The following is a 27,532-nucleotide window of genomic DNA, read 5'->3' as shown; positions in this document are numbered from 1 at the left end:
ACGTCAGGCTCCCTACTCAGTGGGGAATCTGTTTCTCCCTCTTCCTCTGCCCCTGCTTGTGCACACTCACACACTCTCCCCTCTCTCAAATAAATAAATAAATAAAAAGAAAGAAAGAAAGAACGAACGAACAGAATAAGGAAGAAAAATCTAAATCACCTGTAGGAGGGAAGGAACAGAAGGTGGACTGACAGAAACGAAACAGTTGGATAAACAGAATCTAATAGAAATAGACACAAGAGGTCAAGTTGTAATTCTTATACCAACCAACCAGCAAAAACTATGCTGTTCATACCAAGTGTTGTTGAAGATATGGGGCAGATGGAACCTCCTACACTCCTGGAGGGAATATACATTCGGATAACCACTTAACAGAACAGTGCCAAACTGTGTGACCAGGTTAAAAATGCCCATAACTCTATCTTTTTTTTTTTCAAGATTTTATTTATTTATTCATGAAAGACACAGAGAGAAGCAGAGACATAGGAGTAAGGAGAAGCAGGTCCCTGAAGGGAGCGTGATGTGGGACTCGATTCCACGACCCCGGGATCACACTCTGAACTAAAGGCAGACACTCAACCACTGAGCCACCCAGGCATCAATTATCCTCTTAGGTATAAACCTATAGCAGCAATTAGAGTGTGATCCAGGGACTCTTGGGAACCCCCAATATCCTTTCCAGAGAGAGGTCTGTGGGGACCACGTATATATGGATAAAAGACAACTGATTCAAAGGGCAAGATAAAACCAATGGATTTCATTAGGATGGAGTACTAAAAGTTCACTCTTAAGATTCCAAAGTCCACATTGCAACTAACCAATAACTACTGGAGTTTGATGTAACATCAAAAACATCCACAACCATATAAAAAGACTATTAAAACATTCTTCCTTTCCCAACTGCTTAAGTGTATAAGCCACATTTTTTTTCAATAATACTTCAACCAAAATATAGATCAGATTTGGGAACCTGTCTTCAAGTAAGCCAGCTATTAAAGAGATTTGCAAAAATGTAAAAAATACCACATATTAAATCTTCTCTTGTTTTTGAAAATATAGTTAGTTTGCATGCAAAAAAATCTATATTAACATATAATGGGTTTGTCACTTTTAAATTAGTAAATATTTTTTTAAGTTCTAAAATTAACTTCTAATACTGTACATACTGATAAACAAAAGCTCTTTGGAGTCCTCAATATTTAACTGTATAGTGGGATCCTGAGACCAATCCTAAGAATTGCTGCCCTAAAGGGACTCAGCACAAGAAAAATGAGCAAGAATGTCATTTTACACTGACATTTACTCTGAACCTCGCAGAGTATAAATTCAAATATTTGTTAAATTCATAAAACCTACCAGAAATGAAACATGAAAATATAAGTCTCTAGCTAATTTCTTACAATTATAAAACACAAAAAATACATCCTCAAGATTCCAAAATTCTCTTGTTCCCTCAGTTTTAAATCAAAACAACACCCTTTTCAAATCCCATCTCCTCCAAGCTTCCCTAACTGTTGCACACGAAGGTAGTAATCTAGTAATCGCTTCTCTCTAAATGTTTAAATCACTTAAACTCTTAACAAGGAAGTAATCTAAAAAATCAACTTGCCCAATCAACTGTCACTTTGTAAACGAAAATACTGAGTCTCACAAATGGGAACTTGTGGAACATCACACAGTTAATCAGGAAGAAAGTGAGGTAGGTCTCCCAACTTCTACTCATGTGTCATTCTCAATCTCACCTTGTAATCTAGACCAATTTATATATCACTTCTTATAAATATCTCTGCGCTATTAACTTTTCACATATTTAGGGCTTATTTCCTCCAACTAAAGTGTAAACTGCTGAAAAACAGGATGGATGTCTTACTGCCTACACTACATGCCTATTTTTCTTTTTTATTTAATACTGTTACCCATGACCTAGGTTGTATTGTCTCCAATTTTAGATAATCAAATGATTATATAACTTGCCAGAAGTCTTGCTTTGGATGATGGTGATAATGAAGATCAATCATGACAGCAAAAAACTTTTACTAAGAGTTTTCTATATTTTATTTTATTTTTTTTAAGATTTTATTTATTTATTCATGAGAGATACAGAGAGAGGCAGAGACACAGGCAGAGGGAGAAGCAGGCTCCATGCAGGGAGCCCGATGTGGGACTCGATCCCGGGTCTCCAGGATCAGGCCCTGGCCTGAAGGCGGCGCCAAACCACGGAGCCACCCGGGCTGCCCTATTTTAGACACTTCTAAACCAAACCAAAAAAACCTAAAGAGAAATCTGTGGCTTAAAGTCATTTCCAGAGTCTACATTCTTAATTGTTCCCTCTTATGTGTAACCGATGTCAAACATGCAATTGCCTACCTGACATCACCAACACATCTTTTTTTTTTTTTTTTTTTAAGATTTATTTATTTATGAGAGACACAGAGAGAGAGGCAGAGACATAGGCAGAGGGAGAAACAGGCTCCCTATAGGGAGCCTCAAAACTAGAATCCTGGGATCATGACCTGAGCCAAAAGGCAAATGCTCAACCACTGAGCCACCCAGGTGTCCCTCCAACACATCTAAGCGGCATCTCAATAACAAAGCTAACAAGAATTTCACATCTCATTTCCATCCCACTGCCACCATCACCTTCACCATCCCATCCTGTTCAAACAATAGTTCCTCTTATTATTTAGGACAAGCCTAGCATCATGCTAGATTCTTCTTTCCTTTATGCAATTAGGTGTCTGTCTCCATTTTACTGGTGGTATCTTTTCCCCTTCTGCCTCACATCTGAGCAGTGATAAAGCATACTTCAATTTCCCTCAAAGTGCGATGAATCTTAAAATTGATGGAGTCTTATCAAATGAGCCCATCAAGGTGACTGCATATGCATAAAATGGTCTAGCACACTTTAGTCCAGTTATTAACGTTGTTGGTACCATACAAAATAAGTTTAACAGCCATGTAAAGTCTTCAAAAAACAGGCACCTGGGTGGCTCAGTGATTGAGCATCTGCCTTTGGCTCAGGTCGTGATCCGTGATCCAGGGGTCCTGGGATCAAGTCTCACACGGGGCTCCCTGCAGGGAACCTGCTTCTCCCTCTGCCTATGCCTTTGCCTCTTTTAGTCTCTCATGAATAAATAAATTAAATTTTTAATAAGTAAAATAAAGTCTTCAAAAAGCTGCTGTATGCACAAAGCAATGAATAGAGCAGTGTGATATCTAAGTCTCAAATGACTATAAACACAAAGTAAAAATATTGTTAATAAGAAGGTATTATTTAACCAACAGCATTTATTCTTTTAAGAGTACATAAGGCAATAATGTGTTACAACTGATGGCTCCTTATATTTGATGAATCATGTTATATGATCCAGTATTACATGTGATTCAAAGAAAACTAGAGCAACTATATTGAGTCATTCATAGCACAGACTGCTATATTCGTATTAAATTACAACCAAATTTATTTCATGCCTTTAAAAGGTACTATTCCCTTTTCTTCCTAGCCTTTCTCTACGGTGAGGGACAAGACAAGGATGTCCACTCTCACCACTTCCATTAACATAGTACTGGAGTGCTAGCTACAGCAGACAACAAAAAGAAATAAGAGGCATTCAAATTGGTAAGGAAGAAGTAAAGCTTTCACTATTTGCAGATGACATGATACTATACACAGAAAACCCAAAAGACTCCACCAAAAGACTGCTACAACTGATCAACAAATTCAGTGAAGTCACAGGATACAAAATCAATCTACAGAAATCTGTTGCATTTCTATACATCAGTGATGAAAGAGCAGGAAGAAAAATTAAGGAAGCTATCCTAAAATTAAGAAACCAGGAAACCACAAATGTTGGAGAGGATGTGGAGAAAGGGGAACCCTCCTGCACTGTTGGTGGGAATGTGAACTGGTGCAGCCACTCTGGAAAACTGTGTGGAGGTTCCTCAAAGAGTTAAAAATAGATCTACCCTACGACCCAGCAATTGCACTGCTGAGGATTTACCCCAAAGATACAGACACAATGAAACACCGGGACACCTGCACCCCGATGTTTATAGCAGCAATGTCCACAATAGCCAAACTGTGGAAGGAGCCTTGGTGTCCATTGACAGATGAATGGATAAAGAAGCTGTGGTCTATGTATACAATGGAATATTACTCAGCCATTAGAAACGACAAATACCCACCATTTGCTTCGACGTGGATGGATCTGGAGGGTATTATGCTGAGTGAAGTAAGTCAATCGGAGAAGGACAAACATTGTATGTTCTCATTCATTTGGGGAATATAAAAAATAGTGAAAGGGAATAAAGGGGAAAGGAGAAAAAATGAGTGGGAAATATCAGAAAGGGAGACAGAACATGAAAGACTCCTAACTCTGGGAAACGAACTAGGAGTGGTGGAAGGGGAGGTGGGTGGGGGTGGAGGTGACTGGGTGACGGGCACTGAGGTGGGCACTTGACAGGATGAGCACTGGGTGTTATTCTATATGTTGGCAAATTGAACACCAATAAAAAATAAATTTATAAAAAAATAGAAAAGGAAGCTATCCTAAAAATACTAATACTAATACTAATACTAATAATAATAATAAATTTTAAAAAAGAAAGCTATCCTATTTACAATTGCACCCAAAATAATAAGATACCCAGGAATAAACCTAACCAAAGAAGAAGACCTGTACTCTGAAAAGTATAAAACACTGATGAAAGAAATTGAAGACAACACAAAGAAATGGAAAGACATTCCATGTTCACAAGTTAGAAGAAGAAATACTGTTAAGATGTCTATACTACCCAAAGCAATCTACACCTTTAATGCAATCCCTCTCAAAAATGCCAACAGCATCTTTCACAGAGCTAGAACAAACTATCCTAACATCTGTATGGAACCACAGAAGACCACAAATGGCCAAAGCAGTCTTGAAAAAGAAAAACAAAGCTGGAAGCATCAAAATGTAAGACTTCAACTCATATTACAAAGCTGTAGTCATCAAACCAGGATGGTGATGGCACAAAAACATACACATAGATCAAGGGAACAAAATACAAAATCCAGAAATACACCCATATTCATATGGTCAATTAATCTTTGACAATTAATCTTTGACAAAGCAGGAGATCTAATTGGGAAAAAGAGAGTCTCTTCATCAAATGGTGCTGGGAAAACCTGGACAGCCACATGCGAAAGAACAAAACTGGACCACGTTCTTACACCATACACAAAAACAAATTCAAAGTGGATAAAAGACCTAAATGTGAGACCTAAAACCATAAAAGTCTTTGAAGAGAGCACAGGCAGTAATTTCTCTGACATTGGCCATAGCAACTTTTCTCTAGATAGGTCTCCTGAGGCAAGGGAAACAAAAGCAAACATAAACTACTGGAACTACATCAAAATAAAAAGCTTCTGCATTTGTGGTGATGAACACAGGGTAATGTATAGAAGTGGTGAATTACTACACTATACACTTGAAACTAAGCACTGTATGTTAACTAATTGAAATTAAAATAAACTTTAGGGGCATCTGCATGGTTCAGTCAGTTAAGCATCCAACTCTTGATTTCGGCTCAGGTCATGATCTCAGGATTGTGAGATCAAGCCCTGAATGTCCAGCACAAAGTCTGCTTAAGATTCTCTGTCTCTGCCCCTCCCTCCCCACCAACTCTCTATCTCTAAAAAAGAAGAAAGAGAAAAGAAAAGAAAAAAGAAAAAGAGAGTTCTATTTTCTCTACCCATCCTTCTCCCCTAAATAATTTCTCTCTGGACTCCTATCTTAGGGAATAGCATGGACCTGTAACCAATTTGAACAATCCAGAAACCTGGGCATCATACCTAATTCTTCCTTCTTCCTTACCCCATTCATTGCATCTCTCTGGAGCCAATCTCCTAAATGTCTACCTACTTCTCTCAAACCCCACTTACTCTAGCCTCATCTTTGGTCTCCATAAAGTCATACTTGGATTACTTACTGCAACACCTTTGTTATCAGACTGATTGCTTCCACTCACGTCTTCTTCTAATTCATCCTTCAGAGTAGCTTGGATTTTATAGAAGTAAAACCCTCCAAGCTATTTACAAAAAAACAAAAACAAAAACAAAAAAACCCAAAAACTCAGCTCCTGGCACTACATATGTCCTCTCTGCAATTAGATTGCTGCTTCCCTGTCCAGTTTTCATAACTCCTGCTCCCATCGTAATAGAGGTATCATTTTCTTAACTGACAAGGATGCTCACCTTCTGCTAGGATGGCCCTCCCAGCCACCTTGCTAACACAGATTCATTCATCCTCTTAACATTCAAATTTCCAGTACATTCCCTCCTTTAAGAAAGCCCTTCTTGACTCCAGACCCCCAAATCCCAGTTAAGGTAGGTGACCATTCTGTCCATTCCCACAGGGCTCAATCATAACACTCGTCATTATGGTATAATATTTGCCTATCATTTCTTACCCTAGAATAATCTTTCCAAAGGCAGAGACCAATTTTCTTCATCAGCAACCTCTAACTCCTACCACCCTGCCTTGCAAATAATACGCACTGAGTAGTAACTGAACTAACAAGTGACCACATGCGCTGGTTACAGCAGGAGTCAGTGATAGCTCAAAGACAAACTAAATCATGGAAGAGACTGTTTAGGAATAGGATAGCTGGTATGGACCTGAGGTGATGCTTATTTACAGAAGACCCTCCAGCAGCAGAGTAACCTGTACCCATGACAAAGAATGAGATTCTTACTGTAGCTCAAAAAGAGTATATCCAAACTTCTGTTCCATCATATAAAATGTAACTGAATACATCTACCTGGTTGTGTATTGCACTTTATTAGTAAGATTAAATCTTTACTATACCTAATAGGCTGATAAATGCTCTTAAATACCACAGAAAGCCCATTTAACTAAAAACATAAAAAGAAGGTATTATATATCATCTATATTCACAAATCTCTAAATATTAAAGTATAAGAATTGGTAAAGATAAAATACAGTCCTAGCACAAAATTTATCTTTTCAAACCAGACCCTGAAATCATCTATTTTACTGTACCAAACTTTTTTTTTTTTTTAAAGATTTTATTTATTTATTCATAGAGACACAGCTAGAGAGAGAGACAGAGACACAGGCAGAGGGAGAAGCAGGCTCCATGCAGGGAGCCCGATGTGGGACTCGATCCCGGGGTCTCCAGGATCACACCCTGGGCTGCAGGCGGCGCTAAACCGCTGCGCCACTGGGGCTGCCCTGTACCAAACTTTAAAGACAGGATATCACCTACACAATCTCTATGCTTCACAGTGAGGTAAACAAGGTCCCCAGAAAGTAAGAACTTTTCAAAGTCAATTTATACTTTTCCTCCAAGAGGTACTAATATTATTTGTTTCTTGCATACCTTTCCAGAGGCTTTCATCTGTATACTGTATATAAGCAAATACATGTTTTCTCATTTTCTTATGCAAATAGCAACAAATGTTCTGCAACATGTGAAACATATACATGTGTTTGAGTCCTGTGACCAAATCCAGTAGGAACAGCCCTCACAGAATGCATACAATTACTAATGATAGCAAAGAGCCAATAGTATAGTGCTTAAGAATACAAGATCTGGAATCTTAAAACCAAATGCTTACTATAAGTGTAAATTCGGACAAGTCACCAAATTTCTATAAACCTCTATTTCCTCAGCTGTAAAATGAGACTACCAGTATACCACACTCCAAAGGTGGAACAGTGATTAAGTGAAACAATCCAGACTAACCCCTTAGTGATATGCCCCATACAGTCTGAGCGCTATGCAAACACCCGGTTAAAGTACAAAGGCAGATCTAAAACCCAAGGTTTCCTGCCTCTTGTTCTAAAACTTTTCTTTCTTCAAAATTTGTTTTATACAACTTTAAAGCAGGAGATTTTGAAATATTTGCCACTTATACCAATTTAACACACATAAAAGTTTTCTGTAATTAAAAATAACATTTACACACAATTTTTATTTTGCTTTTTAATTGACATTATTTTTGTACATCTAGATCTATAAATCAATAGCATACATAAATAATTCTTGTTAACATTATTCTGTCATACTGACACAATATTCTCTAAGAGTTTCCAAAACAGAGTTCTAATAAGTATCTTTGAGCAAAATGTGTTTTTTCCATAACACTTATTGCCATATTTTTCTGCAAAAGTTTATATTTGCCATATCAACAGTATTATATGACTAGAAACATCTCCTTAAAGTCCCATCAATATTAGGCTCTGTGTTATTTATTTTTGCTACACATAACAGCTAGTGATCCTGTGAATAGTTCTAATGTTTATCTCTTCATTTACAAACACTGGACACTGTAGACACTGGGTTCTCATCTCTTGTCCATCTGATAATATTCTTTTATTATTTGCCCAGTAGAATCTAGATTCCCAAATGCTTAAAATGTAATCAATTTCATATATGTTAACTGAAAAAGTTCTTCCCAATATTCTTATTTTGACCCTCTAATACCAACATCTCTAGGACATTATAATTACTGTTCAGACAAAAAACATGCATGTGATATTTTCCTTTTTCTATTTTTTTTAAAGATTTTATTTATTTATTTATTTGACAGAGACAGAGAATGAGAGAGTGAGCACAAGCAGGGAAAGGAGCAGGCAGAGGGAGGGGGAGAAGCAGGTTCCCTGCTCCATGGGGCTTGATCCCAGGACCCTGGGATCATGACTTGAGCCAAAGGAGACACTTAACCAACTAAACCACTCAGGTACCCCAACACATAAGATTTTCTTATTATTAATCTGAATCTTAAATCCAGGTATTTCTAGGTTACCTCAAGTTACTGCAAATAAAACACAAAATAATTGTAAACTACATAAATTCTGTACTTGTATTTTTCTCTAAACCAAAACCAATCTAATTATAATTATTCTTACACACAACAAAATTTTTGTTACATGTTAAATGTAGCTTCTTTAGTGGTAAGATTTAACTTGGCCTCCCATCCATATGCATTAAGATTTATCTTACAGAATTAAATACATGAGTACTTTTCTGAAGAAAAAAATAACAAAAAGATTATTCAGTGTGAAAAATGAAATTAAAAACACAGTATGACTTAAGATCACTCTAAAAGAAATACTTAGATATATACATTTAACAAAATATGTACAGGATCTGTACATTGCAAGTTACAAAACACTGATTAAAGATATCAAAGACCTTTTTTAAATTTTTTTTTAATTTTTATTTATGATAGTCACACAGAGAGAGAGAGAGGCAGAGACATAGGCAGAGGGAGAAGCAGGCTCCATGCACCGGGAGCCCAACGTGGGATTCAATCCCAGGTCTCCAGGATCGCACCCTGGGCCAAAGGCAGGCGCCAAACTGCTGCGCCACCCAGGGATTCCCCCCCCCCCTTTTTTTTTTAAATCAAAGACTTAAACAAATGGGGAGGCATACTGTATTCATGGATCAGAAGACTCAGCATAATAGAGATTTCACGTCTCCCCAAACTGACCTTTATCGCAATTCCTTTCCTACCAAGATATCAGCAAGGCTTTGTGTAAACAGACAAGTTTATTTTAAATTTATATGAAAAAATAAAAAATAAAAACAATAAAAAAAATAAATTTATATGAAAAGGCACAGGCCAGGGGATCCCTGGGTGCTCAGCAGTTTGCCGCCTATCTTCGGCCCAGGGCGTGGTCCTGGAGTCCCAGGATCAAGTCCCGCATCAGGCTCCCTGCATGGAGCCTGCTTCTCCCTCTGCCTGTGTCTCTGCCTTTCTCTCTCTCTCTATCATGAATAAATAAATAAAATATTTTTTAAAAAAAGAAAGAAAAAAGGCACAGGCCAGAGAACATCTAAAACAATATTGACAGAGAAGAATAAAGTGCAGAGCAATCACTCCACTCCCCGTTAAGACTTTTTACAAGGGCACCTGGCTGGCTCAGTAGGTTAAGCATCTGCGTTGGCTCAGGTCATCATCCCAGGGTCAACCCTGCATCAGGCTCCCTGCTCAGCAAGGGAGCCTGCTTCTCCCTCTCCCCCCTGCTCATTCTCTCTCATTCTCTCTCTCTCAAATAAAATCTTTTTTAAAAAAAGACTTTTTACAGAGCTAAGAAATCAAGAGAATATAGCAATGGCAGAGGAATAAACATATAGATCAGTGGAACAGATTAGAGAACCCAGAAATATACCCACCCAAGTACAGCCAACTGTCCTATTTTTAAAGGTGCAAAAGCAGTTCAGTGAAGGAGGGAAAGCCTTTCAAAACACAGTTGGAACAATGGTATACCCAAAGACAAAACAAATCAACCTCAACCAAAACTTCATACATTACATGAATATTAACTCAAAATAGATCACAGTCTTAAATGTAAAACATAAAATCATAAAAGTTTTTAAAAATAACACAGGAGAAAAATCTTTGAAACCTATGGCTTGATGACTAGTTCTTTTAATGACACCAAAAACACAATACACAGGAGAAAACAGAAAACCAATAAATTGGATATCACCAAAAGTAAAAATGTTTGCTCTCTGACACACCCTGTGAAGGGGAAAACAAGGCATGGACTGAGTAAGCACATTTTCAGACCACACATGTGGTAAAGCATTTAAAATACAAAAATAAGTCCCAAAACACAATAGTAAAACAAGCAAACAATCCAATTAGAACATCGGCAAAAGACACGAACCGCCTTTACACCAAAAAGGATGACAAATAAGCACAAGAAAAGATCATTAAACATTAGGGAATGCAAATTAAAAATCAATGAGCTGTCACTATACACTTCTCAGAATGGCTAAAATAAAAAACAGTGACCAAACCATGCACTGGCAGGGATGTAGAGGAACATAAAATGGCACTCTGAAAAGCAATTTGGTGGTTCCTTATAAAACTAAACAGGCAATTATGATACAACCCAGAAAATTGTATTTCTAGGCATTTGTCCCAGGAAAATGAAAACTCTTGTTCACACTAAAACCTATACAAGAATGTTTGTAGCAGTTTTATTCAAAACAGTGAAAAAGGGGAAGTTTTGAAATGCCAAAATTTTAAAAATGAATTACAAACTAGCGGTTGCCCAAAGTTATAGATGAGCTGCGGGAACAGTATGTAGGGAAGTGGGTGTGGTTGTAAAGGAGCAGCAGGAGGGATCCTTGTGACAACAGAAGCACTCAGTATGTTAACTGTGGCATAAAGAAAAAAAGCTATCGAATTAAACACACACAAAGAAGTAAACACTAAAACTGAGGAAATCTGAGTGTTCATAGATCGTATCAATGTCAACTCCCTGGTTGTAATATGGTACTACAGGTTTCTAAGACCACTGGGAGAAAGTGGGTGTCGGGTAAAGGGTACACAGGATCTCTCTGCTTCATAATTATCTCAATAAAAATTTCAACTAAAAGTGAAAAATCATTCAGTACAGATGCACATTCTCATGGAAGAATCCGGTAACAATAATAAGAGCAGTTTTAAGAAAGCACTAGTGGAAGTAGGACTATCAGAAAACAATCTATAAGTGGAAAGTCTCATGAAAGTCTCCCTTCATGTTTCTGAGGTTTTAATATTGATCACAGAAAAGATATTAACTCAAAAGAAAAGAAAAGAAAAGAATAGAAAAGAAAAAAGAAAAGAAAAGAAAAGAAAAGAAAAGAAAAAGATATTAACTCAAGACATACCCAAAGTTCCAAAAACTCACTTTTCCAAAAGAACACATCCATTGCCCAATAAGGATTAATTTTTGCTAAAGCTTTATTCTAAATTGTGTTATTTCTAAAAGACTATTCTAATGTTGTGATTTAAAAAAAATTGTAATAGATTTAACCATCTGTTAAAAAGAAGGAAATCCATTATTGTGTTTTATCATCCATCCATCCAACAAATTTCTCACAATACTTTCTATATACAAGAACGGGGCTGAGGAAAGGTGACTCCAACACCATGATCTCCCCATCACCTGTCCTTCAGCCTGCTCTCAAGATCTTACCTAGTAGGGAAAATTAGATAAACATAAATGGACATCCAGTTTTACCGAGACCATGACACAGCTACTGATTAGATTTTAATACAATTAAGTCTAACATTTTTTGGATTTCTCTGCATATGACTGAGCATTGTGACAAAGGTTATGAAATATTAGAAATTTCGGTTTTATTTTCAGAGTGGTTACCATCTAGTAACTAAGCATTTTTAAAAACTACAAAAATGCAAATAATGAACAATGAAGTTTAGACAGTTGACCCTTAACACAGGATTAGAGATCTGACGCCACCCACCCCATGCAGTTGAAATCCGCACATAACTTGACTTCCCAAAACTACTAGTAACCTACTGTTGACCAGAAGCCTTATCAATAACAAGCAATTAACACATATTTTGTATATGCATTACATACTGTATTCTTACAATAAAGGTAGAGAAAAAAAACTTATTAAGAACATCATAAAGAAGAGAAAATACACTTAATAGTACTTACACATCCCATGTATAAGTGGACCCATGCAGTTCAAACTTATATTGCTCAAAGGTCAACCCTATACATGCTTTTTTCTAGACCACTCCAGAAACAAATCCAGATAGAACAAAAATGAAGGATCCCTGGGTGGCTCAGCGGTTCAGCGCCTGCCTTTGGCCCAGGGAGTGATCCTGGAGTCCCGGGATCAAGTCCCGCGTCAGACTCCCAGCATGAAGCCTGCTTCTCCCTCTGCCTGTGTCTCTGCCTCTCTCTCTCTCTCTCTCTATCATGAATAAATAAATAAAATCTTAAAAAAAAAAAGGAACAAAAATGCAATCTTAAAAACAAGCTTCATGAGGGCAAAAAGACATCGGCTGTCTCTCCAAATCATTTTTCAGTTACATGTAATCTGTACCACCCCCTAACATATCCAAAACACTTTACAATCTGTAGCCATATGGGTAATTACAAAATTCCCTTTTATTATTCCTTTCAAATCAAATGAAGGGAGTTTTAGAATAGTTAAGCTGACATCTCTTGATTCTCCTGGAAAACAAAGCAGAACATGTGAGCTATATAAACTGAATTAAAATTATATATTCTTGGGACACCTGAGTGGCTCAGCAGTTGAGTGTCTGTCTTTGGCTCAGGGCATGATCCCAGAGTCCCAAGATTTAGTCCCACGTCGGGCTCTCCAGAGGAAACCTGCTTCTCCCCCTCCCTGTGTCTCTGTCTCTCTGTGTTTCTCATGAATAAATAAATAAAATCTTTTAAAAAAATTATATATTCTTTCTCAAAACTTTACCTTTCAACTATTAAAGTGATTCTTTCATGTCAGCCACTATGTATTAATTCAGAAACTGTGATTTTATATACACAAATCAAAAGATTTTCCCTTTTAGCTATAAGGTTATTACTAAATGTCTTACTATTAAAAAAAAGTCCAATATGTTCACTCATCTTCATAATGATGTTCAACATCTTCTTAATAAAGTCAAATACAAACTGAACTTACCACTTTTTTAAAATCATCTTCTGCTTCATCAAGTTTTCCTTGTTTGAGTAATAAGTGACCTCTCTGTAATCTTGCCTAGGAAAAAAAAAAGGTGTTCTGAGTACCATGCATTTCCAAATTTTCTTTAAACACAAAAAACAAAACCAAATATGCTAATGAAGCATTAATGAAATATTTACTTTTCCAATGCCCATTTGACTTGGCACTTTGAGAACAATTCCTGGAACCAATGAATGTGTGTAATTTTTATTATTAACTTTTACATAACCATACTTGTTAAAAATAGTTTTTGTGCTATACCCCCCAAAATTCACAATGTGTCAACACAAAATCTTGTACATGAAAGTTCATACCGATAGCTATAAAGTGGCAACAACCCAAACTCCCATCACCTAAAAAATCAATAGGCAAATGTGATATATCCATTCAGTAGAATATTATCCAACCATAAAAAGAAATGAAGTGCTGATACAAGTTACAACATGGATAGACTTGAAAATATGCAAAATGAAAGAAGTCAGACACAAAAGGCCACATACTGTATGATTTCATTTATATTGAATGTCCAAATAAGCAAATCCATATAGACAGAAAGATAAATGGTTGCCAGAGGCTAGGGCATAAATGGGGAGGGATGGCTAATAGGTACTAGATTTCCTTTGGAGGCAACAAAAATGTTCTGGAACTAGACAATGGTGATGCTTGCAGAACCTTGTGAATATACTAAACACCACTGAATTATACAATTTAAAAAAGGATGAATTTGATGTTATATCTCAATTTAATTTTTTTTTTGCCATTGTAATAATTTTTTGTCACCACAAAAAAAAAGTTATATAATTTGGGACTTTACCAATCAAAATTCTAGGAATAATTATGTTTTTATTAATTCTCAGTAGAAATATTCACTCTACTATAACCAAAGAACAACACTTCTTCCTTTCCACATGCATCATTTCCCCCACTCTGTCTGATATTCCTCTTATGTGCATAATCCCATCTCTTCCAAGAATACCAACTTTCTGATGACCAATGTGACCATAAGACAGAAACCACATTGACAGTCCGTTAAAACTTATATATTACTTTTACAATACATAAAAAAGGCCCTAATCCTCTGTTAAGTGCATCAATACACACAAAAAGCAAGATGAAAGCCACTTAAACTACCTATTAGCTATTATAATACTAGGAAAATAAACTACTTACCCTCTGTGAAAGGTTGTGCTTAGCTAGGTAAAGAGATTAAAGAAAAAAATCTGACCTTTGGGAATTCCGTCCTAAAATGAGGGTAATATTTCAAACCAAACATTCACCCCTACCTAATCAGTTATCTCAAGTTCTTTTTGGAATACAGTAAGATATAAACAATAAATGAGTTACCAAACTAATTTTGAAACCATCTAACTTATTCTATTATTTTAAGCCATTACATTGGCCTGCCGATCATCAGGACATCCCATTAGACTGTAAATTCCTCCATTTCTGAGGCTTGTGTGTTGGTTGCAGGGAAGGATCAGTCTAATTCCTGACTGTGTCCTCTCCACAAACCACTGCTTATCTAACCTATCTCCTTTTCTTTATTCTTTCTGCTACAGCCTTAATTAGAACTGTTGTCAGTCACTTGACAGTCTTTTAATTCAACAGCTTCATGATCAACTGGTTACTCAGACTCACATCCTATCCTACACTCCACCCTCGAGAAGTCTTTCTAAACCACAAAGCTAACACCATTGCCAAGCTTCTAAAAATCAGCAGCTATACCCATTGTTCATCTTGCACAAAGACCCTTGATTCCAAGGACTTTGGATTTTTTCTTGTTGCCCAGGCCACTACACCACAGCAGTTTTCTACATCCTCCAGCTATGCCTAGCAGACCAATCCTCACCTTAAAAAAGTGAAATTACCTCTTCCAAATTCCCATATATTCTCCTTTAAAGAAAGTTCAGACCCACTTACTGCAGTGAAATCCATCTTCAATTCAATCACTTTAGTTAAATCAGGAAGTGCTGCTTTTGATTTGCCCATAGCTAAAAAGACAGTAGCTCTCCGATAGTAAGCAATATAGTTATCTGGGTCACCATCTGAAAATTAAAATAATAAATATTAGCTCTTGGTAATTTATTCAAAAACCCAAAATCTGAACAGTACGAGAGTTTGCAGTTCTCTTAAAACAAGAGGCACCTATGTCGCTCAGTGGGTTAAGCACTCGACTTGGTTTCAGCTCAGGTCATGATCTCAGGGTTATGAGATTGAGCTCCATGTTGGGCTCTGCACTCAGCAGAGTCCCTGAAATTCTCTCCCTTCTCCCTCTCTCTTTCTGCCCCTCCCCCTGCTTGCTCTTTCTCATGCATGTGCAAGCACTCTCTAAATAAATAAATAAATAATTCTTCATCAATAAAGAGTTGTGTTGACTAGCAAGATCACTGCAAATAAAACGAGAACAGGATTGACAAACTAGAGTCTCTGAGCCAAACCAACCCACAGGCTTCAAGTCAAGAATATCTTATATTTTTAAGGAGCTATCAAAAAATAAAAATGAAAATATATGTACGGAGAGACTATATGGCTGCAAAGCTTAAATATTCATTATCTGGCTCTTTCAAGAAAAAGTTTGCCAACCTCTGGGTTAAGATATTAACTATATTCAACTCATAACTTTTATAAGTATGCAACTCAATCTTTGTCTTCACGGAAATTTCCTTAAGTAAAATACTGAGAATGTGACTATGCTTTATTTATAGGATTTTAGAAAATCATTATAGACTTCTAATTAAACTGGTATATTAAATGAGCAATCTCTGCTCCCTCACAAAGTCCAACTAAAATGGCAATGAAAAAATAAAGGTGCAATCTTAGGACAGAGGAGGAGAATGGAAATGAGAGCAAGACTATTTAAGTTAACAATATCTGAAAGAAGGAAAATGGATGCGTTAGGTTCTGAGCTAATTCTACTCTAAAATTAGAAGTAAACCTCATGCTTCAGTCCTTCTAGAAAGCAATTTTTTTTTTTTTTTTTTAGAAAGCAATTTTGAAATATATATGTTCTTGATCAAATACAGCCATGTGTCTTAAACAAATAAATATTTATTTATGCACACAGATGTTTCAACATTATAAGATTTACAACTAAAATTCCCTGGCCGGGGGGGGGGGGGGGGGGGGGGCGGGGGCAGGATACGGGTGGCTCAGTTGGTTAGGTGTCTGTTTTCAGTTCACCTCAAGATCTCAGGGTTCTGGGATGGAGCCCTGCATCTGGCTCCCTGCCCAGCAGGGGTGTCTACTGCTCCCTCTCTCCACTCATGCTCTCTCCATCTCTCATCCATTCATTCATTCAATCATAAATAAATAAATAATAAAACTCTCTGAAAGTTCTTTCCCTAAAGATCTTATCAACTGAAAAACAAGATAAATGGAAATTGTATGGCAGATAGTATATAATCATTCAAAATCATGGTTTCGAACAGTCATTAATGGCATTAAACTACCTGAAGTACTTCTGGGCAAAGGTGGAGCAGGAGGAGAAAGTAGGCTCTAAAACCATTTATGAAAGAAGATATACAAATGGTCAAAAGCATACAAAAAGATGCTTACCATCATTAGCGATTCATTAGGGAAATGCAAATCAAAACCACACTGAGATACCACTTCACATCCATTAGAATGGCTATTATAAAAAGAAACGAAGAAAGAAAGAGGAAGGAGGGAAATGAGAAAGAAAAATGGGGAACATTGTTTAATAGGTACAGAGTTTCAGTTTGGGATGATGAAAAAACTCTGGAGATGGATGGTCGTACAGGTCATGCAACAATGTGAATGTACTTAATGTCACTAACTCCATACACTTACAAATGGTCAAAATGGTAAATTTTGTAATATGCATTCTATTGTACTACATATTTTATTGTAGTTAAATTTTTAAAAAACGAAGAGAACTGGGAATTTTAACAATAAAAATAAACTTAATTTTTCTCAAATCTAAAACAAAAACCAAAAACAATCCATGTATCCCAGCTAAGTATCACTGAAATTTCTTTCCTGGCCCATTTGGCTTAGAAGATAAGGGAAAAAGAACACGGTCAGCAGCCTGTATATAGGACATTTCCTACAAAAAACTGTAATTAGCCTGAAGAAAAAGTAAACAGAGTAACTATATTTAGAGCACACATGATATAGAATATTTTTAGGTTCAGTTCATATTCAATTTAGAATATGCAATAAATTAAATATGTGAATCTGATCAGCATAGTTGGCTGTAAGAATGATTTGATACCTGAGGATTTCTGATGCTTAAGTGACCTCCTCTGAAAGTAAAAGGAAATTTACCACAGGTCAACAGAAGTCATCTGGGCAGACAGATGGGGTTTTGTTTATACTGTATATACATATCCCAAAATGTGTCACAATGAACAGGGAGTATTTCTACATTCATTAATCAGAGAAAAAAAAACCTCATGTTTTCCATGACTTATTTACACTAAGCAAAAAATAAATACTAGATATAACACAATTTAAGGCCTGGAGTATACATCACACACTATCATCTTCATATGTCCAAATCCTATTCGATCTCAGAGGCACAGCTCAAATGACTTATTTGATTATACATGTGAAAATATACCTTCCATTCCCTCCATTTCCATAGCATTCGGTAAGATAGTATGCCTCTTACTGTGCCCATAACACTTACCACTCCCTCTGATACTATTATATACCACGTCAGTCTAGAGAAATAAATTCGAGTGAATTCACTTTTGTGTCACTGTATCACCCGGCCCACAGGTATTCAAATAAAAGGAAATGGAAACAAATTGCTGATCACCACAATAAATACCAACACTGAGACATGCCTAGGACAAGCAAGGGACTAAAAGAAGTCAGAAGAGACACAGCTTCTTTGGTCTTTCTTATTGCCACAGGACACTGTAATACTTCACAGGTCCCTGGAGCTAGCCAGCTTTTCCCACAGGGTCTCCTCACCCCTACCCTACTCGTCCCTTGCTTCTGGCCCTGATTCCTGGGTCCTTCTCATTGAGAAAGTCCAACAGACCCTTTAAATTGGCTTCTATTTTGTTTGCTCTCCTTAGTGCCAACCTGTTGTGGACAAGAAGGAAGCACGCCAACATGAGCCCAGCCACTGACCAAGGAAAACATTTCCCAGCTTCCAGATGAATATGGCTCCCTTCCCGTGGGTCTTACCTTCCAGAGCCAGGTCTCTAATCCTGGGGAGTAAATGTTTTGTTGCCTCACTCTGTTCAGTCCAGAAGAGGTTTTTGTCAGAGGGGACCAGAGAGAGAGAGAGGGCTGAGGTCTGTGCTACACTGCCTGTCCTCTGGTCCCAGCAGTCCTCCCGAGTTGGCACAGAAGCTCTGGCAGACACTGCCATCTCTTGCTTTTGGAAGACGAGCTGCTCATAGATTGTGACATCATTGGTCTGGGAAAGTTTTCCATTTGGAGTACTTTCCATCCAGGTGGCAAAGCAAACATCTGATCACACAGTTCCCTTTTTCCCTGCTAGCCACTCCACTCAGGGATTCCAGAGAACAGACATAGCTCTTATAGAGATGTGTCTCACCAGGATATCCAGATCATTCTCTCATATGAGATTGGCAATGGCATTTGCAAACACAGATGTTGCTTATTTTGAACTCTGTATCTAGTTCTTTCAAGAAAAGAAGAATGCTCAGTGATGATGTTGGGTGTTTTATCAAAAAGGCACCTTCACTAAAAATTGCATTGGACTTCTATTTAGGAAAAAACTGATCATTACAGTCTACATAGAAAAACCTCCAAAGAGGGTTATATATGATATAGCTTTTGTATTAAGTATTTGATTATGCATATATTTAAAAATATCTATATAAAATAATTCCAGAGGGGTGCCTAGGTGGCTCAGTCAATTAAGCATCTGCCTTTGGCTCAGGTAACAATCCCAAATTCCTGGGATTGAGCCCCACATCAAGGTCCCTGCTCGGTGGGAAGTCTGTTTCTCTCTCTCTCCCTTTGCTGCTCCCCGTTTGTGCTTGCTCGTTCTCTGTCAAATAAATAAAATCTTTAAAAAATAATAATTCTGGAGCGCTCACTTTCATTTGCTTTATTCTTCAGTTTTTAGGTATTTCTTGAGACATGAAATGGGATTAGAACCCCAATTTGTAACAAAACCTACAAAAACAAGGAATCAAATGATAATGGCTCAATGTGTGAATCAAGAATCCATGTTCTTAAAAAAAAAAAAAAAAGAACCAATGTTCTTAGCTGTATAGGGTCACCTGAATGGCAAAAAAAAAAAAAAAAAGGCTTTCCCACATCTTCATCTTAAAACACCAACAGTTCCTAGAACTAGTGTCCATTCCTGTATCATTGTGCATAAAGCAGCAGCTGAATAAAGATTGGCTTTAAGTAATTCATGCTTAGTTTCTCATAATACAAAATCTGATAACTTTGAAAATAATCATTATGTTATCCATTCAATATACAATACAGTTCATTATTTAAAATACTTACAAGCCTACAAATAGAAATATTAAATTTCATTTGAAAACAGGTCATTCAAATTGTTATAATAGTTTTTTTTTTTAAGATTTTTTTAATTTTTATTTTATTTATGATAGTCACAGAGAGAGAGAGAGAGAGAGGCAGAGACACAGGCAGAGGGAGAAGCAGGCTCCATGCACCGGGAGCCCGACGTGGGATTCGATCCCGGGTCTCCAGGATCGCGCCCTGGGCCAAAGGCAGGCGCTAAACCACTGCGCCACCCAGGGATCCCAAATTGTTATAATAGTTTATTGGAAATTTGAACATAAGAGTTAGATTTAAGGTCTAATTCTCAAACTACCAAACAACTCAAATATGAGAAAATTAGCCACAAAAAAAAAACCCACAACTACTATCTGGAGAAAATACATCAGAAAATACATACAAATGATGTACACAGTGGTGGTGGAAAGCAGAAAAGACCAACACCCTTGCCTAGACACAAAAAATTTTTATCCTCGCTTCCAGCTAACCCAACTCTACCCACTCCTTCATTCAAACTTTTACTGAGTGCCTATCAGAGATTAAAATAATGACAAAATAGGATGACACCTAACCTTAAGATGTGGCTGACAAAGTGCATGCACAGAGGAATATCATTCGGCCATCGAAAGAAAAGAAAAGAAGGGAAGGGAAGGGAAGGGAAGGGAAGGGAAGGGAAGGGAAGGGAAGGGAAGGGAAGGGAAGGGAAGGGAGAAGAGAGAAGAGAGAAGAGAGAAGAGAGAAGAGAGAAGAGAGAAGAGAGAAGAGAGAGAGAGAGAGGAGAGGAGAGGAGAGGAGAGGAGAGGAGAGGAGAGGAGAGGAGAGGAGAGGAGAGGAGAGGAGAGGAGAGGAGAGGAAAGGAAAGGAAAGGAAAGGAAAGGAAAGGAAAGGAAAGGAAAGGAAAGGAAAAGGAAAGGAAAGGAAAAAGAAAAGGAAAAAGAAAAGGAAAAGGAAAAGAAAAGAAAAGATCTTACCATTTGCAATAACATGAATAAGATGGATGGACGAAGAGGGTATTACACTGAGTGAAATAAGTCAGAAAAAAGGAAAAGACCACATGATTTCATTTATTTTATTTTACTAAAGTTTTTTTTATTTTTAAGTAACCTCTACACTTGGGGCTCAAGATCAAGAGTTGCATGCTCCACTGACCGAGCCAGTCAGGCACCGCTTCATTTATTTTATTTTTAAAGATTTTATTTTTAAGTAACTCTACACCCAACATGGGGTTCGAACATACAACCCCAAGATCAAAAGTCACATGCTCCACCAACTGAGCCAGCAGGCACCCTTCCTATGATTTCACCTATATGTGGAATCTAGAAATAGCATAAATAAAAAAAAAAAAAAAAAAAACCACAACAAACATCGACTCTCAAATATAGAGAACTGGTGGTTGCCAGAGGGGTTGAAGTGGAGAGATGGGTAAAATAAAGAGGATTAAGAGGCACAGACTTATTCATTTTATAAATCTCACAGAGACGAAACGTATAGCATAGGAATAGAGTCAACAACATTGTAATAATATTGTATAGTGACAGATGACTACACTTATCATGGTGAGCAATGGATAATGTATAGAACTGTCAAATCAACATGTACAATGAAACTAATCTAATATTGTATGCTAATTATACTTCAATAAAAATAATAATAAGATTCTATCTATCCCTAAGAAGTTCACAATCTTCTGAATTAGAATGTGACATCTAGAAAGTCACTAAAGTACCCTTTGTGTCCTTCTGTCTAAATGTGAATAGTAATGCCTGTCCCCATTTCGCAAATGAAGTACAAATGTAATGAGAAAGCATCATGATATAGTTAAGTGACAATAAATATAGATAGGCTTTTGTCTTTTGACTTAGCAAAACTGTAAATGTGATACTGGTTTTCTTACCAAATAAATGGAGGAACATATCATTTCAGAAATGCACACCATTTAATCCACCTCATGAGACATTCGTTCCTGTCAGATACAGCTAAGACATTCTGTTAAGTCTATCAAAAAAGTGATTTCAGACCCTAGAATTCATTATCTCCATAAGATCATGCTGTGAGAATAAGAGGGGATTTTCACACTGCACTGCAGTTTTCTCTAATGGTAAATCTCTAAACAAAACTTGTGTCTGCCTGCACCCCGATGTTTATAACAGCAATGGCCACAATAGCCTCGGTATCCATCGAAAGATGAATGGATAAAGAAGATGTGGTCTATGTATACAATGGAATATTCCTCAGCCATTAGAAATGACAAATACCCACCATTTGCTTCGACGTGGATGGAACTGGAGGGTATTATGCTGAGTGAAGTAAGTCAATCGGAGAAGGACAAACATTATATGTTCTCATTCATTTGGGGAATATAAATAATAGTGAAAGGGAACATAAGAGAAGGGAGAAGAAATGTGTGGGAAGTATCAGAAAGGGAGACAGAACATAAAGACTCCTAACTCTGGGAAATGAACTAGGGGTGATGGAAGGGGAGGAGGGCGGGGGGTGGGGGTGAACGGGTGACGGGTACTGAGGGGGGTACTTGACAGGATGAGCACTGGGTGTTATTCTGTATGTTGGCAAATTGAACACCAATAAAAAATAAATTTATTATAAAAAAAAAACTTGTGTCTGGTTCATAACACTGAAATAGATGCAACTTTCAGAAGACAAATTAGAAAGTGGTACTCATCACTGTTCTTTAACAGATCAAGAATATTTCCATCAGTTCCAAATCTTAAAACTCCTGCCAAAAAATATTCATATTCCAGATACAAAAAAAGCTTCAAATCAAATCACTGATAGATCTGTACCACAGTACAGAAACAATTTGTGTTGCTATGGAATTTTAATATATAAACCTTTTATTGTGTTAAAAATGTAATCATAAAACATACCAGGCCCAGGTAATTTTCAAAATGCACCTAATTTTTCAAAAATGAAAATGGAAGGGTGCCACAACCACAAAAAATGTCAACTACAGTATTATAATAAAAAATGATCCATTGATAACTTACAAATGCTGCAAGCCAAATTCAATTACAAACTTTAACATCAATTTCTAATCACAGAAGTTAAAGAAATAAAGCACATCACAAAATTGAGAATTTGGGCAGTATAATAAATGAGTAAACATTTAATGAGTCCTTTATATGGTCCATTTAAAGCAATGTATTAAAACACAAATGACATTTCATCACAGACAAGGCTCCATGGCCTACACCAGGAACTGTGTAACTCATTAATCTACAAGTCAGGAGACCTAGACTAACTCAATGCTGGTGACAGGGTCTCCCTAATTCACTGGGCTATCCGAAGCAGCCAGTGTGGCCACACTAAATTTGTTGTTTGGTAAATGAAACAATTGAAACAGAGGATCTAAAGCTCTTTTCTGATAAACACACATCTCATAAGAGATTCAACAGGCCATAACACCACTATCCCCATCACCACCTCCTGTATATTACCATCATATACAATTTAAACTTTATTTTCTACAGTTACAATCAGTATTTTACACAAACTAAAATGATGAATGTCCCAAACTACACAGGTCTTCCTCAGAAATTATGACATGGGCACCATCTGAGAATTGCTACACCCACCAAATTAAGACAGCCAGAATGGTACTCTCTGAATTCTGAATGCACCAGTAGTGCTTCACTTTCTCCCTTCACCGAATTCCACAAATAGATTACCATGTTTTAGCTTTACTAATTCACATCTCTCAGTGAATACAGTAACATTTTATTGAGTATTTGGGAAAGAGCCATCTCAAGAATTCTTTAGCAGTGAAGCTAAAGAAAAACAGGCAATAGTTTTAAACTACTGTAACAATATGCCATGGCCCTGATGTTTCTGCTAAACCTGAGATTAAAGAAAGCAAATAATAAAGTAGGTAGAAGATATATGTTTCTGCAAATCTTCTTGCACTATTAGGGAAGAATCAGTATTTTTTTAAGACACGCTTTATCTAAAACAATAACAGAAATTTTCTTTCATTACCCTGCACAGCATTGAAGACAGTTCAAAACTCTAGAAAAGTGTGAACTCAGTAATGATATGGTCATATAGTAACTTGTGCAATTATTGTGCCAATTACCTACCATTCGCCAAGGTGAGCTAATCGCTAAAGTGAAAGAATTTCCTTATAGAAACTATTAACATATCAAGTCTGTTTATTAAAAGTCTTAATTTTCAGAGACATAAAAATTATATTTCGGGGATCCCTGGGTGGCGCAGCGGTTTGGCGCCTGCCTTTGGCCCAGGGCGCGATCCTGGAGATCCGGGATCGAATCCCACGTCAGGCTCCCGGTGCATGGAGCCTGCTTCTCCCTCTGCCTGTGTCTCTGCCTCTCTCTCTCTCTCTCTCTCTGTGACTATCATAAATAAATAAAATTTTAAAAAAAATTATATTTCTACATACCTTCCATGTGTGATTGTACACTATTTTTAAAAAAATCTTTATATACATTATTCTCACCTAACTTTCACAAAAAATCCATTTGTGGGTGGCACAGTGAAAACTGCTAGAAATATGCAAGTAGCTTGTTTAAGCCAAAATTTACTTACATAACTTGAGCAATAAACATAGGTTTATCAAACATAGGCAAAGTCAGGATTAAAATCTAGCTTTCCTATTATTCCAGAAAGTTAATAACACCAGTAATAAAAGTCTGAGTTTACTAAAAAACATGAAGAAAAATACTGCCAAACCAAAATCTAATCATGTTCTGTTTATAAGGTAAATTATAAGAGTAGGATGATAATTCTTCTGATGAGCAGAACTGTATCTTATAAAAAAAAAAAAAAAAAACCCACCTCAGGGCACTTGGGTAGCTCAGTCAATTAAGCATCTGCCTTTGGTTCAGGTCATATTCCCAAGGTCTTGGGATTGAGCCCCATATTGGGCTCCCTGCTCAGTGTGGAGTCTGCTTCTCCCTCTCTCTCTGCTCATGCTGTCACTCACTCACTCACTCTCTCAAATAAATAAAATCTTAAAAAAAAAAAAAAAAAAAAAAACCCTACCTCATTACTCTGCAGTTAACTTGTCATTCCTAACCATCCCAAATAAAGGTGAGAATGTATAAGTTAATTTTAAAAAGAATTCAGAAAAGTCAGTGTCAAATAGTCCTAGCACAAAAGTGTATGCAGTGACTCCTAAGAAAATCTTTTAAGGGCTCACTTATAACCTATTTACTGTGGTCATTTCGTTTCTCTCAGTCCCAAAAGACTAACAGCTGCAAAGATAATCGACGCTACAGACAAATGCAAGTGAGCAAAAGAACAGCCTAAGAGATGGAGGAAGTTCGGCCAACTCAGAAGAGGCAATGGACACAGAATCCCCAAAAGTCCTCAAAGTAAAATAACTATAGTGACAATCTCAAGTCATCAAGAAAATTAAACTGCCTTCAGTGAAATCTTTTGAGGGCAAAAAAACTGTATAAGACAGAAAAGCTTTCTGTCAAAACTACTTTGAATTATTCTTGGTACTTACAATAGAAAGTCTAAATTATCTGGAAAATTCTCTCATGTTAGATACATATGCATTTAGGCGTTGTGCATTTATTAATCTATTTCATCCAGAATCCTGCAAATATTTTTAAATGTTTTCTCAAAACATTAAATAATGTTTTTCTTAAATGTTATCCAAAGAAGAAGCCGTTAATTAGAATTCACAAGGATGACCACTGAGGATTTTGGTTCCAAGATACAAACCTACTGCAGCATGAAACTGAGATAAAGCATCAGCTAGCTGTCCAGCTGCAAGTAATTTCTTGCCCAATTCAAGATGCTTCTCAACATCTGCATTCACTCCACATTCAGCACCTAAAAACAACAACAAAAATAAGTTAACTTTCCATGATCAAGATTTAGTTCTGAAGAATAAAATTTTTAAAATATGCGGTGCCTTGGTGGCTCAGTTGGTTAAGTGTCTGCCTTTGGCTCAGGTCATGATCCCAGGGTCCTGGGATCAAGCCCCACGTGGGGCTCTCTGCTCAACAGGGAATCTGCTTCTCCCTATCCCTCTGTCCCCCCACTTGTGCTCACGCATTCTCTCTCAAATAAATCTTTAAAAAAAATATATATATATATATGTGTGTGTATACACACACACACACACACACACATGTATGTATAGTTATTTGCCTCAGGCACCTCAGATAAGAGTCACAGACGCTAAAGAGTGACACAGAAAAGATAACACTAAAGCACAGTGCTTCAGTTTATAGAGTATGAGTGACCCCAAAATATACCCATATCACTGGTCTGTCAAAAGAATGTAACCAGGGATCCCTGGGTGGCGCAGCGGTTTGGCGCCTGCCTTTGGCCCAGGGCGCGATCCTGGAGACCCGGGATCGAATCCCACGTCGGGCTCCCAGTGCATGGAGCCTGCTTCTCCCTCTGCCTATGTCTCTGCCTCTCTTTCTCTCTCTGTGACTATCATAAATAAATAAAACTTAAAAAAAAAAAAAGAATGTAACCAATCTTCAAAATATAAAGGAAACTGCCTAACACAGTAGTAAAAATATGTCAAATGACAAAATCATAATTGCTATCATAATTGCTTTATTAAACTAGAATTTCATTTTCATGAGTTATCATCAAGTCCACTTTAATATTCAAGTACTTAATGAGCATCTACAAGGCACCTGGCACTATCCTAGGTATTTGGGACAACTGCAAAACAAACAAAAACCTCTGCCACTTATTGGACATTATGGAGGGAGGAGACAGACATAATACATAAATTACACAGTCAACAGACACCTAACAAGGTGAAAGGTACCATGGAAAAAAAATCAAGCCTTGTGAGGCCATCAGGAGTACTGGGACTTTCAGTATTAAAGAAGGTGGTCAAGAGTGGGCCTCACCGAGAAACTGACATCTGAGCAAAGATTTACTTGAAGCAAAGTGAGGAATCCACCATGCAAATATGTAGAAAAAGAGCTTCTCAAGAAGGATCAGCGAGTGCAGGAGCCCTAAGTCAGAAGCATGCCAGGTTATGTTTCAAAACTGCAGGGAAGCCAGGATGGCTACCCCAGAGCGAACAAGGAAGACAGTAGTATAAGATGAGGTCAAAGAAGTAGAGGGCCTGCCTGTGTACAGTCCGGGTAAAATGGAGAGCTACTTAGGAATTGTGAGTACAATAACATGATCTGACTGACTAGGCCAATTATCAATGTGCTGCTACCTCTCCGATCTAAATTCATCCTTCAGTACCTGGCTTTAAAAATGAACTAGCTGGGATGCCTGGGTGGCTCAGTGTTTAAGCATCTGCCTTCAGCTCAGGTCATGATCCCGGCCAGGGTCCTGGGATCAAGTCCCGCATCAGGCTCCCCTCAGTGAGCCTGCTTCTCCCTCTCCCTATGTCTCTATGTCTCTGCCTCTCTCTGTGTGTCTCTCATGAATAAGTAAATAAAATCTTTAAAAGTAAAATAAAAATGGACTGGTTTTTAAGCATTTCTTCTTTATGCTGAGCACAATTGTACACTCTGTCACAGTAAAATGTACCGAAGCATATTTTCTGGATCTTGTTGCTGTCTTTATTTTTTTCTGG

The 27,532-nt window shown here is 37.2% G+C and overlaps 1 protein-coding gene across 2 annotated transcripts in view; it reads right to left on the bottom strand.

Moving 5' to 3' along the window:
- Window positions 1-27,532, bottom strand: part of DNAJC3 (DnaJ heat shock protein family (Hsp40) member C3) — a 91,715-nt gene that overhangs the window by 48,401 nt on the left and 15,782 nt on the right. Inside the window, exons 2-4 of one of the 2 annotated variants that reach the window (XM_025441326.3) lie at window positions 25,690-25,800; window positions 15,424-15,548; window positions 13,465-13,539 (exon numbers count right to left, since the gene is read on the bottom strand). In XM_025441326.3, coding sequence (XP_025297111.1) covers window positions 13,465-13,539; window positions 15,424-15,548; window positions 25,690-25,800 — 311 coding nt within the window. Of the gene's footprint in view, window positions 1-13,464; window positions 13,540-15,423; window positions 15,549-18,663; window positions 19,755-25,689; window positions 25,801-27,532 lie in introns of those variants that run through there. The other variant, XM_049099400.1, reaches the window with a different exon arrangement.

This window comes from Canis lupus, chromosome 22 (assembly GCF_003254725.2).
Source record: "Canis lupus dingo isolate Sandy chromosome 22, ASM325472v2, whole genome shotgun sequence".
Taxonomy (NCBI): Eukaryota; Metazoa; Chordata; class Mammalia; order Carnivora; family Canidae; genus Canis; species Canis lupus.
The sequence above is the reverse complement of the archived record's forward strand: the minus strand, read 5'-3'. Positions and strand labels throughout refer to the sequence as shown.